Genomic DNA, 13,652 nt, shown 5'->3' on the forward strand with positions numbered 1-13,652 from the left:
GACTTGGCAGGAAGGACAGCCGAGGACGAGATCCTGGGAGTCTTGCCGAAGTGACGGCCAGAAGTATCCAAGGAGCATAGTCTTCTTGGCTAACATCCTGTGGCCGACATGAGCTCCGCACAGGCCTTCGTGGATCTCGTGGAGGATATGACGTCCGGCCTCGGGAGTGACACACCTCAGCCAGGGGCCGAGGTAAGAGCGTTTGTACAATTCTCCATCGCGGAGAGCGTGTCGAGCAGCCTTGCGTTGTATCTTCCTTGCCTCGGCTCGGTCTTCGGGAAGGGTTCCCTGACTCAGGAAGAGGATGATCGGGGTCATCCAATTATCTTCGGAGTGGACGGGGCAGGCCACCTCTTCCACATATCCTGGTTCATTCAGAACTTCCACTAAGACCGTCTTGTTGAGGTCCGAGAATGAAGTGGAGGCCAGCCGGGATAGGGCGTCGGCTCGCTTATTCTGGGACCGGGGGATTCTTTAGATTTCGAATGACTTGAAGTATGCGGTGAGTTGGTGAACTTTGGAGAGGTACCTTTGCATGGTCTCATCCTTAGTCTCGTATTCACCAAGAACTTGGCGCACAACAAGTTGGGAGTCACTGCGGACGTGGACTTGCTGGGCGCCGAGCCTTCGGGCCAACTGGAGTCCAGCAATTAAGGCCTCGTACTCGGCTTCATTATTGGTGGCTGGGAAGCCAAAGCGGAGGGCGTAGGAGCACACCTCTCCCTGAGGTCCTTCCAGGAGAAGTCCGGCTCCGCTGCCTTCTCCGTTGGAGGATCCATCGACATACAATGTCCACTGGGGTGAGGAGGACACCTCGGCTAAGGCTGAGGTGGACTCCGGACCTTCCGTGAAGGTGAGCTCGGCAAGGAAGTCAGCCAAAGCTTGAGCTTTTATGGCGGTGCGTGGCTCGTAGGACAAGTCATATTCTCCCAATTCGACAGCCCACTTGGTGAGGCGACCAGAAGCTTCGGGTCGCACCAATATTTGCCGAACGGGCTGGTCAGTCCTGACCGAGATAGGATGGGCTAAGAAATAGGGCTTCAACCGCCGAGCGGCATGGACTAGTCCCAGCACCAGTTTCTCCACCTGAGTGTATCGAGTCTCCGGCCCGCGAAGAGCGCGGCTGACGTAGTAGATCGGCACTTGAGTGCCCTCATCTCGGATGAGCACAGCGCTGACAGCCTCGTCGGCTGCAGAGAGGTAGAGGTAGAGCTTCTCCTCGGGCCGAGGTGAAGCGAGAGTGGGCAGGTGGTGCAAGTACTGTTTCAGCTGGTCGAAGGCAGACTGACACTCCTCAGTCCAGGCGAACTGATCAGACTTCTTCAGCACTTTAAAGAAGGGCAGGGCCTTCTCAGCAGATTGAGACAAAAAGCGGTTCAGTGCGGCCAGGCGTCCATTCAGTCTTTGGACTTCTCGGAGGTTCCGAGGTGGGGACATATCTTGGATGGCCTTGACTTTGTCGGGGTTGGCCTCGATCCCCCGATGGGAAACCAGATACCCCAAGAATTTTCCCGAGGTGACGCCGAAAACGCACTTCTTGGGATTCAGCTTCATCCTCGAGTCTCGCAGGACCCCGAACACTTCCCTCAAGTCTAACAGGAAAGATGAAGTGGCGAGACTTTTGACGAGGATGTCATCCACGTAAGCCTCCACATTACGGCCGATCTGATTCTTGAAGAGCCGGTTGATCAGCCTTTGGTAGGTCGCCCCGGCGTTCTTCAGCCCAAACGGCATGGTGGTATAGCAATAAACACCTCGATCGGTGTAGAACGCCGTCTTCTCTTGGTCCTCTTCACTCATTCCTATTTGATGATACCCTTTGAAGGCATCTAGGAAGTACAGGATCTCGTACCCCATCGCCGAGTCGACGAGGGTGTCTATTCTCGGGAGGGGATAGCAGTCTTTGGGACAGGCCTTGTTGAGGTCGGTGTAGTCTACACACATTCTCCATCCGCCGGTGTCCTTTCTGACCATGACTGGGTTGGACAACCAAGTCGGATATTGGATTTCGTGGATCATCTTGGCCGGCAAGAGTTTGTCGACCTCGTCCGATATGGCCTTGCTGCGTTCGGGGCCGAAGTGTCTTCGCTTCTGCCGCACAGGTCGGGCCTGTGGGTTAACGTTAAGTTGGTGAGTCATAAGCTCGGGTGGCACTCCGACCACTTCATCTGCGGACCACGCAAAGATGTCTCGGTGGTCCTTGATCAGGGAGATCACTTCTTCTTTCAGGGGTGAAGGGAGTCCGGCCCCTACTTGGACCACTCGTTCAGGCTTGGCTTCATCCAAGACCACTTGTTCCACTTCATCCCCTAGCTCAAGCCTGCTGGGCTCTCCTGCCTTGTGAGGGTCGATGCAGTCTATGGAGAGGACAGCCGGCCTCTTTTCTTCTGACCTCGGCGGGGGCTGAGGTCCGACTGCGGCTTGGATGGTGGCGAGGTAGCATTCTCGGGCGGCGCCCACGTCACTGCTCACCTCAGCCACCCCCTCTGGTGTTGGAAATTTGAAGCTTAGGTGGTAGGTAGAATATACGGCTCTCAAGGCATTGAGCGTGGGCCGGCCTATCAGCATGTTGTAAGGAGAGTCCGCTTTGACCACCGCAAAGCTGACAGGCACAGTTCGGCAACGGGGATGACGCCCGATAGTCACCATTAAATTCACCATGCCTTCCGGGTGGACGACGTGTCCCCCGAACCCGACAAGGGGAGTTCTGACCGGAGTGAGTTGTTCCCGGGTTAGCTTCAAACTCTCGAAAGTTCGGTAGTACAGGACGTCTACCGAGCTTCCGGGGTCAACGTAGACCTTCTTGACTATATAATTGTTTGTGAGGACCTCAATCACGAGGGCCTCGTGATTGCTGGAGGCAGCGGGGACAGGGTCGCGGGGACCATAAGTTATGACCTCGGACAGCCTCGAGCTCGGCTCGGCCACATCCATGCCGGCTTGGCGGTAGGTCCGCTTTCGGGAACTCTGGCTGTCTCCTCCCGTGGGACCACCTGAGATGGTGTTGATCACCCCGGCAATGTTTGGACCATAGCCTGGTGACCCGTCGCGTGGAGGCCTTTGGTCCCCTTTCTGGTCCTCAGGACCTCGGCAGTTGAACTTGGTGTCACGCCTGTCTTCTCGGCGAGGACCTCGGCTCTCCCGGTGGGAGGCACTTCGTCCGAAGCTTCCATCTTTGCGGACAAATTGTTTCAAGTGTCCTTGCCGAATTAGATTTTCGATCTCTCGTTTCAGATCGTTGCAGTCTTCGGTCTCGTGCCCAACATCTCGATGGTAGGCACAGTAGAGGCTGGAGTTCCTCCTATCTCTTCTTCCAGGGATCTCAGGAGGTGTTCGGCCGAGGTGGTTCTGCCTCATCACAGCCAAGACATGAGATCGGCTGGAATTGAGCGGTGTTAGCTCAGCGTCCGAGGTGGAAGATCTTCCTTTCACGATCCGGTCAAAGACACTCCGGCGGTCCCGTGGTGGGTTTGAAGTGCCACTTGGGCCGGGTTCACCTCGGCCGATGTCTTTCCTTCTCCGGGCATCTTGTCCCGTACGAGAGGCTTGGGCTTCTCGCTTCATGCGATTCATATCTTCACTTCGGATTCCCTGGTCCACTCTTTCCCAGAGTTCGTGAAGTGTACGAGGGTAATCCCGATGGATTTCGGTGTTGAAGAGTCCGGCCACCAACCCGTTGGTAAAGGCCGCGAGAGTTACCTGCTCGTTCTGATCAGGTATTTGCACATTCTCCTCGTTGAACCTCTGAGCATACGAGCGAAGAGACTCGCCCTGACCCTGTTGAAGGTTCAAGAGATAAGCTGAAGTCTTCGTGATTGGTCGAGACGACACGAAGCGGTGGATGAACCGGTCTATCAGCTCATCCATGGAGGAAATGCTCCTTGGTTCCAAACTCCAGAACCACTTCCGGGCAGTCCCATGTAGGAAAATGGGGAAAGCCCGACAAATCACGGCGTCGGGGACGCAGTAGAGTTGGAATGCGGAGATGAAGGCGCGGAGGTGATCCTCGGGGTCACCTCGGCCGTCATAGGTGTGCAAGTTTGGAAGTTTGAATTTCGGGGGCACCCTTTCCCCATTGATGTCATCCGTAAAGGGCGGGGCCCTCATGTAGTCCGAAGCTAGGCCCCCGGGGCGCCGAGGTGGGTCCTCGGCCCGTTTCCCTAGGAGTCCTCGAGAAAACGCTCGGGAGATGGAGGCAATTTTAGAGGTCGCCTTGGAGGAGGCACGCCTGGAGGTACTCCGAGAGAGACGCCCCTCATCGGAGTCTTCATCCGAAGGTGCCTCAGGGGACTTCGTCGGCCTCCTCTTGGAAGATTCGGCCTTTTCTTTCCCCTGTCTTTTGAGGTACCTTCCTAGCTCCTCAAAAATGGTAGGGTTGTGTGATACGAACTCGGCCATCTTGGCGATGGCCTCCTCGTTGTCAGGCTGGGTCCTCGGGGACCCTTGCTCTTCAGAGATGCGATCTTGCTGGGCTCCCGAGGTCTGCCCAACCCCAGTTGAGGGAACTCGACCACTTCTGGAGCGCGTGGATCTCATTTTAGTAACAGTAGTCTCGTTCCCACAGACGGCGCCAATTGAGGAGGTGATTTTTGGTTGGTACCTAGACCGACCTGGATCAGTCCTCTCTGAAATGAAGTGAGGTGAACTCCTGTGTCCGAAGTGAACCTCGGTGTCCGAAGTGAGTGGCGGGGCTTCTCCCCTGGTATCACTCCGACGATCAAGTTAGTATGAGAACGAGAATAATGAGAATGAGTTAATGAACAGTGTGCTTACTTGTTGGGAGTGTGTCTGGGGTATTTATAGAAGAGAGGTGGTCAAGACGGAAGGCTCATGCTAGCGGGACCCACTCTCTGGCATTACGGCTCTGTCTCCTGTCAGGAGGTCTGACTCTGACACTGTAGCCGCCTGGGAGTGATGACGGAGGATATGGTGCAGGTGCCATTAAGTGCCTCCAGTGCTTTTCAGATAAAGTGCTGGTCCTGGATGATGTCAGGTGGGTTGACATCATCAGCGTGCAGCTGAGGCGGGGGTGTCGAGGTCGGCTACACAGTATGCTATGGAAACGGCCGAGCCCGAGCTCAGGGATGATGTCCGGGACACGGATGAACTCCGATGAGGGACGAGGTGAGTCCACCTCGGCCACTCGGGATGGCCGAGGTGAGCATCCTCAGGTAATATTTTCACTTTCTTTTTATGTCATGTTGAGAGTTGAGACGAAAAATGCAAAAATTTAGTGATCGATTACCAACATGATCCGTTAATGGTTTTGTATTAGTTCTATTGTTATTGTTGTGATCAAGGTAGATTATACTGTCATGATTTCCAATTTCATGTCACATTGCCTACGCTCCCACCATATTTCAATCTTGAACTGATACCCTCTACGTTTACTTAAATACTGTTTTGTTCAAATAGAAGAGTTCAAGTGTGTTGGCCTTGTATATATATCTGCATGGTTATTCCTTTGATCAATTTCCTGTGCCCACCAATTTACCCCCCCTTTTTTTTGTCGACACAGGGGTGCCCGAGTCAATCCTTACGGGTCCGACTAATCTCCTGCGGCTCGGGTCTGACGCCCCAATCCGATCCAAATGCGATAAGTGCGCGGAGGAACCCAGCGGAGCGGAGACTCGAACTTGAGACCTTAAGGATCACCGGTAAGAAGCACTATCGCTGAACCATTTACGCGGGGGCGCCCACCAATTTTTCCCCTTGAATGCATGGTATTTCATCTGCCCTTTCATTTCTCTCTGGGCAGCACCAAATTGACACTTCGATTCCGTTTGAATTGTAAATTATTTGAGATATTTTTACTGTAGTACTTTTTGTGATGTGATGTATGTGAGATAAAAAGATAATTGGAAAGATAAAAAGGTGCGTTGAAAATCATAATGATGATGTAAGCAAATAAATTTTGACAAATAATCCTCTGTCCAAACAAACAAGTGCTTTCAATTTCAAGCCGGTTCATTCAGCATTCAGATCACGTTTATAATAATAATATTTAAGTGTGTTGTTTAGGTTGGAGATTATTTGGAAAAAGAAATAGTTATCGTAATATATACATATAGTAATTATCTGGGAGTGGGCCGACAGTGGCTGGACGCCCAAAGCATTTTGGCTTCTGTGAATGGTGATAAGCAAGATGAAGAAGAAAAGGTGAAAAATGTTGCTGAGGGAACCAAAGTTGTAGAGCAAAAGGTGGTGACAGTGATTTCGGCTGATCTGGATTTAATGATGAATAAGGAGTTGTCATTGGCTGAGTTCAGGGAATAGAGCTGGATTTTGAGCTAAATTCTCTGCTCATGGGAGAGGAGTTTGGACAGTCTCTTGGAGACTTTGTCATTAAGAACCCTAGGTTTAGAATTGGATCCTTCATCAATTTTACTTCTTTTTAGAGCTGTAAACGAACCGAAACGAACCGAGTATCTCATGTTTGAGCTCTGTTCGTTAAGCGATTCGAACTCCGTTCGTGTTCGTTCGTTAACTTTTGAACTCTAAATCTGTGTTCGTGTTCGGCTCGTTAAGTAAAGTTCGTGTTCGTGTTCGTGTTCGTGTTCGACTCGTTTAACATAAACGAGCCGTTCGCGAACACGCTCGAAAAGTTCGAATCCAGATTCTTTTAGACCTTAAATATGCCACACAAATCATTAATCATCCTAAAAAATAATTAAATACTAAATGACTAAATTTCATTATTCAATAACTGCATAACCAACATTAACATAAAAACAACAAATAAAACAAAGTAATTTGTCCTTCAAATATAAAAATTCAGCCATAAGACAAGTACAAATTTTCGGCAGCAGCCAATGGGGAAGGAAAACAAAAGTAAGGTTGGAAAGGGAAGGGGAAAGTTTTAGAATTTCTTATGAGTAACCCTAAAATTTGTCAAATAACAATTATGTCCTTGTTCGCGAACGCTCGTTAAAATTCGCGAACATGTTCGTGTTCGCTCGATTATTAAACGAACACAAAAATTCGTTCGTGTTCGTTCGTTTAAGGCTTTCGAACGAGGCTTTAACGAACACGAACGAGCCGAAACAAACCGAGCTAACGAACAGCTCGGTTCGTTTAACAGCTCTACTTCTTTTGTTACTATCCTAACAGTGAAGTGCCCGAAATACCCCTGCTTAGTTGTTCAATTAGTAGGTTAATCGAATTTGTATGGTGGCGCCGCCGCGGCATTCCTCAATTGGTACCGCAAAATAAGCATAGGCATCAAATTGGCAAAAAAAAAATTATATAAGGACTAAATTGACACCATAAAAAAGTATAAGGACGAAATTGGCCATTTTCCCTTTTTTTTTTTTTTACTAGAGATGTATTGCGTCTATGAAACTAAATGTAGGGTTTGCACCACATATATTTTTGTAGTAATCACGTCCGTTGGCTTCAAAAAAGTATGCTCTCCATATATAAGCAGGGGCGGAGGGAAGGGGTGGCCAGGGGGGGCAACCCGCCCCCTCCAATTGTTAAAAAAAAAAATTTTTAAGTAAAAAAATTTTTATTATATTGTTTTGCCCCCCAAAATATTGATAAAAATTTTCACTTTGCCCCCTCTCAAGGACCCAAACAATAATGTTTGAAAGTTATTTGGACCAAGTCCAAATAACAGAGACTCGCCCCCCTAATTGCAATTCCTAGATGCCATATATATCAAGCTATTAGTATAACATTATAGTTTCAAAAAGTAAAGAAGATTGGTAAAACGAACAGTAAAATATATGTGCACGTTACAACATGATCCAATCTTGAACCAAAATAATATTTACGTTTACTTAAATACTATTTTGTTCAAATAGAAGAGTCCGAGTGTGTTGGCCTTGTGTGTATATACATATATATATATATATATATATATATACATGGTTATTCCTTTGATCAATTTCCTGTGCCCACCAATTTTCTCCCTTGAATGCATGGTATTTCATCTGCCCTTTCATTCCTCTCTGGGCAGCACCAAATTGATACTTCGATTAAATGCTTTCAATTTCAAACCGGTTCGTTCAGCATTCAGATCACGTTTATAATAATAATAATTTAAGTGTGCTGTTTAGGTTGGAGATTATTTGGAAAAAGAAATAGTTATCGTAATATATACATATAGTAATTGTCTGGGAGTGGGCCGACAGTGGTTGGACGCCCAAAGCATTTTGTCGTGTCGGTGTCGGTGTCGGTCCAAAATGGATATTAGGGTTTAAAAAAAGGGCCAGCTAGTTTGACTGCGTCGCACTGCTGTAACTGTTTCAAGTCTGATTGAATTGAAACAGGATCGGATTGTGACGTTTTTAAGGCGATTAGGTAGCCGCCAGAGTATCAATTTGAAGGCGAATGGAGATGGTTTTGGATCTGACGAGTACCTTGCCGGATACAATTATGATGGATATATTTTCGAACTTGTCAATGAAAGAGGCTGCAAGGACAAGTGTTGCATCCCGCCGGTTTCACAATCTATGGAAATCTTATGGGGGCTGTTTGGACTTTGATGACGTGGAGACCAGAGTGCTTCTTCGGGATGACCAAAAGAGGTTTGATGTTGAACAGAGGAAATATGTAGACTGGGTGAATCAAGTGGTGGTTTCACATCAAGGCCCAATGATTGAACAATTCAGGGTGTGTTTTGATCTGGGAGCAGATGAATCCGCCATTATCGACCGATGGATGGAGTTTGCAGCAGCCAGGAAGGTTCACAGGCTCGAGTTGGACTTATCATCCATGCTCGCGTGCGGTAAGACCTACAAACCGGTTAAGGGTTTGGATGACGTTTACAACTTCCCCAAGTCGGGTGCTGGTTACTACTTTAAGGTGCTAGCTTCTCTGCGACTGAATGCTGTAGACATTGCTGAACAAGACGTGCTGAATCTTTTATCCGACTGTCCGCTGCTGGAGGATTTGTCGATTGCTGGTGCACCATCTCTACATAATCTGAGCATTTTGGGTGGTGGCGGCGGTCGGCCGCTTAGGTTGAAGCAATTGGAGATCAGAAGGTGTATTCGGTTGGATCATATTGAGGTAGCAGCAGCCCGGAATCTTGTTTCTTTTACCCATCAAGAAAAATATGAGCTTGGAGCACTGCACTCTACCAACATGCGCTTCCAAGATGTTCCCCAACTTTCTTCAGTTTCCCTTGGAGTTGGTGATTACCTTGAACATTGTGTATCTTACAGATTCAAAGGGCGTCCTTTTCTTATCTTACAGCAGGTACAGACGTTGATTCTCAATCTGGATCTCATGGTGTCTCGTGAACCATACCTATTTCCTTATAGAGCATTTGATGAATTTGCAAAATTTCCGAATCTTCGCCATCTGGAATTAAGTTTCAGGGTATCAGGCAGCCTGTTTTTTACTGTTTTATTTCTCTGTGCATCACCTTGTTTGCATAAATTGGTGCTCCGGTATAAAATAGATTGTGGAGCAAGGAAGCGCAATCCTCAACTGATGTGGTGGGACGAGGCTGCCATAGAGTCTGGGCATCGGCAGGTGGCGGAGAGGAGCAAGTATGGATGCCTCAAGGAGGTGGAACTTTTGGGCTGGAATGGAGGAGAGGGTGAGGTTGAGTTTGTTAAACATTTGAATGAGGCCGGTGCAGGATCACTTGAGAGGATAACTGTTGACCCTCGCAATCCATGGCTAGATATATTTTTCGACAACCCATTATCACCGCCTTCCGAGGAGGTAATTGCTGCCCAGGAAGCTGCTAGGAATCGTGCCAGGGACTTGGAACCAATATTATCTCCACCAGCCAAATTGGTGGTTTTATAATCTGCCTAATATCTTAGGCAATTTTTGTACTAAGTTGATTCTGGTGATGGGTCTCGTCCTCAAGGAGAGATATCATAGGATTGGGTGACTACTTACATCTGCGTAACTTAAAGCTCACTTTCTGAATGGAAAAGTTTCTGCCATATTTGTTATAGCACAAATAACTGGAGCAAGATTTATGCTCCCTGCCCCTTTTTTCCAAAATTTTATCTTCGTTGAAGCAATGAAAATGCTCCAATGCTGATTTTCGTATGTTTATCCTTGAGTTTGAATGCTGTGAATCGTGCTTTTAATTGGTAATGAACTGGATTTTGCTTAGGTGCACCCACCAGCAGTGCAGCAGTTACTAATGCCTTCTATTACAATTGACTAAGCTCAGAATTTGGTCAGGGTTAACTTTGACCAATATTTCTTCTTAATATTCAATGCTAATTGCACATCACACGAGTAGTAGTGGAAACATCCCCTTCACGAGGAAGGGTGTTTTTGGAAATAAAAAAGTAATGGACCCAAACCCTGTTCATTTTTTTTTTACATATACCATTATTATCCTTTCTATTTTAACTGGCACCGTCATTACAAAAAGTTTATTTTGACTACCGGTTAAGGGGATACAAGTGATAGAAATAACTGACCAAATATTAGAGAGAATTTGGTGATTAATCCAAAAAGAAAAAAAAAAATCAGAGGCTATGGTGATCATGAATTCATTGCCTCCGATGGGAGAGGTGCCTGTGGCATTGTCACCATCCGTTACTAATGCCTCAGTGCAAAGAGTAGAGACGGAAACATCCATACCGCTGACTTCTGGCAACCATCACTGACTTAAAGACTGACCCGCCCTTCTTTCTTCTTTCTTCTTTCTTCTTTCTTCTCGGTTGTATTCCACTCATCCGTCATCCTTCCAACAGGATGCATTGCATTGGCCTCGAACAGGCACAGCATGTTTGTAGGGAGATAGGCAGCATGCTGACAAAAGAACAAGCTAGTGCGCTAGCACGTGCTGAGAACTAAGAAACTTAGAAAAGTACTAGTAGAAATATAGTACTAATAGCATTAATTGTCATACGGGGCAAAAGATTGTAATCCACTGACAGCAAACACGTTTATTGTGAAATTCTTGGAATGGTTAGATGAATTGCATGTATACAAAGCACAAGGCATTAGCTTCTTCTACTTTGGAACATTAACTGAGCAAGCAAAGCAATTGATTAAGTCATCATCTTTCATCATCAATATCCATTGATTAACTGTACGAAACGCCCATAAATACGTAGCCTCGGCAAAGTAATACTACAAACAACTCGATAGTTCGGAGTTACCCAGCCGCCACCCTCCAGAGCCCTCTAGCACAATGGCTCCACGCTCTCTCTTTCTTGTGGCCTTCTTTTTGGTCATCTACCTTGCTCCGGTAAAAGAAGCCCCTCTTGCTTTCTAGCCAATGATGGAGCCAAGAGAGGGCAGAGGGGGGCCATGGCCCCCCTTAAGTTTTGAGAATTTTAATTCATAATATGTAAATATGTGTGTAAAATAAAATTGGCCCCCCCTAAATTTTTACAATTTTAGTTTATATTATGAGAGTTAATATATATATATGAATTAGTCATCTTTGAATGGAATGGCTTGCAAGTTTTAATCTGTCATGAATGTCCATATGCCTATTATATTCATTGTTTGGCTCATAGGCTTCAACTTGCTTTAGTTGCAACTTCTAGAGAAATAGATTCTATTCATTAATTCTTCTCCAGTTTATTTTTCATTATCAACATTGTTACAGCATCTAGCAAACGTAATGATGAATTAAAGGAGGCTCAAGCAATTGAAGTTGCTACTAAGATTGCTAATGGTGAACTTGAAACTGGAAGGGGGCTTAATCAAATTGACACTTTATAAAACGAGCTGGAGATACTCGTTGGCGTTCTCATTTGGATTCTATTTCTAGTTTACTGAAAATGTTCAATGCTACTTGTGTGGTTTTAAGTAACATTGCAGTAGATAGAGGTTATACTCTCAACGTGGAGATGCAAATTTTGCTTTGAATCGGTTGTTATCCTTTAAGTTTGTTTTTACTTTACATCTTATGAAAGACATTGCGAAAATTACTCTTCATTCCTTGTATAGCATTGCAACGTAAATCTCAAGATATTTTAAATGCAATGCATCTTGTTTCAAGCACAACAAAGCTACTAAAGAATTTTTGAGATTCGAGATAGAATGATTTCTTGGTGAAAGTTAAATTATTTTTTGAGCAACATCAAATTGATATCTCATGTATAAATGCTCAATATATTGCAAGACATGGTACATCTTGAAGTCATCATTATGAGATTAGTGTGGAGCATTATTATCGAATGGATATATTTTTTGCACCAACTGATTATCAATTGCAAGAGTTACATAGCAGGTTTAATGATCATACCGTGGAATCGTTTTTTTTTAGCACTGCTTTAGATCCTAGAAATGGAATTATGCTGTTCAAAATTGATGATATTTGTAAACTTGTAGAGAAGTGCTATCCAAATGATTTTATAGAGTAAGAACTAGTACGTCTAAGAATAGAACTTCAACATTTTGAGTTTGACATTCCAAATCATCATGAATTGCAAGAATTATCTGGTGTTCATGAGTTATGTCAAGGCTTGGTGACGACAAGAAAATCAATGATATATCCTCTTATTGATAGATTGATTAGAGTTGTTCTTACTCTTCCTGTATTAACTGCAACTACAGAGCGATCATTTTCAATTATGAAAATATTCAAGACAAAGCTCCAAAACAAGATGGAGGATAATTTCTTGAATGATTGTCTAACTGTATATATAGAAAAGGAAGTTTCTGAAAAATTTAGCAATGATTCAATTATAGTTGAATTTAGTTCTATGACAGAGCGTAGAGCTCAATTTACTTCTAAGAAAAGATGTTGAAATTTCAAAGTATGTTAACATAACTTTTATCTTTTTTCAATTGAAAATAGTTACATTTATATTACATGGTTATATATATATATATATATATATAGGTAACATGTTGGAGAGCATCTTCTCAAAATGTGCAAATTGGATGATTTGTGATGTTATAAAATATTTAATCAAATGTTATCTTTTTTATTAATTTTTGTTATGACTGTACCGCATATTTATGAATAGACGTACCTGTATAATTAAATTTAATATTTGATATTTTTAGATGTCATACGTTTAAATAGAAGAAAATTATTTTGAACATAATATATTAAGATAATTTTATTAGAAAAAAAATTTTTTTGGCCCTCAAAAAAAAAAATTCCTGGCTCCGTCACTGTTTCTAGCAGCCTCTTGTTAATACAATATGTACACATTTTGCTATACTAAAATGCTTATATATTGTGTGGCAGGTGTCGTCCGATGTTGAAACTGAGAACCCCCAAGCAATGGTACGACTGCAGTGTCATCTCTCAATGCCAAATTCTTGCTTCTCTAATTTCATAATTCACGCTTAAAACTTAGACTAGAATCCCTGTATACAGTCATATAATTGCACGATTATGATGTCTCTCTCTTCTTCTTCTTCTTTTTTTAAGGTGATAGAAGGCTTCTACCGTTAATGGGTATGCTTCTCCATTAAATCCCGGCCACCCCAGGGAAAAAACAAAAAAAAAAAGACATAAATTGTTGAAACTACTCGATTGCATACTTGGTATACTCCTGAAATATAATTGAAATTTTGTTGCAGACTGCAGAGGACTGTGCAAGGTGAGATGTAGTTTACACTCGAGACCAAACCTGTGCAGCAGAGCTTGTGGAACTTGCTGCCTAAGGTGCAAATGCGTGCCTCCTGGCGCCGCAGGGAACAGAGAAATTAAATATGGCCCTGTTGTTCAGCACTTTGTGTTAATGTTTGATGCTGTC

At 44.8% G+C, this 13,652-nt stretch overlaps 2 protein-coding genes across 2 annotated transcripts; one reads left to right on the plus strand and one right to left on the minus strand.

The window, feature by feature from the left end:
* Nucleotides 1-474: 474 nt before the first annotated feature.
* Nucleotides 475-4,398, minus strand: LOC140016603 (uncharacterized). The gene has a single exon (XM_072070171.1). The coding sequence runs from the start codon at nt 4,396-4,398 to the stop codon at nt 475-477; it is 3,924 nt and encodes a 1,307-aa protein (XP_071926272.1).
* Nucleotides 4,399-8,334: 3,936 nt separating this feature from the next.
* On the plus strand, nt 8,335-9,765 carry LOC113716497 (putative F-box/LRR-repeat protein At5g02930). The gene has a single exon (XM_027240863.2). It carries the CDS (start codon nt 8,335-8,337, stop codon nt 9,763-9,765), a length of 1,431 nt encoding a protein of 476 aa, XP_027096664.1.
* The last annotated feature ends 3,887 nt before the right edge of the window (nt 9,766-13,652 follow it).

Source organism: Coffea arabica, chromosome 11c, assembly GCF_036785885.1.
Source record: "Coffea arabica cultivar ET-39 chromosome 11c, Coffea Arabica ET-39 HiFi, whole genome shotgun sequence".
NCBI classification, from domain to species: Eukaryota; Viridiplantae; Streptophyta; class Magnoliopsida; order Gentianales; family Rubiaceae; genus Coffea; species Coffea arabica.

Excerpts from the sequence above, each read along its gene's own strand:
- LOC113716497 (XM_027240863.2), top strand. The coding sequence starts at position 8,335 with ATGGAGATGGTTTTGGATCTGACGAGTACCTTGCCGGATACAATTATG.
- LOC140016603 (XM_072070171.1), bottom strand. The coding sequence starts at position 4,398 with ATGGCCGAGTTCGTATCACACAACCCTACCATTTTTGAGGAGCTAGGA.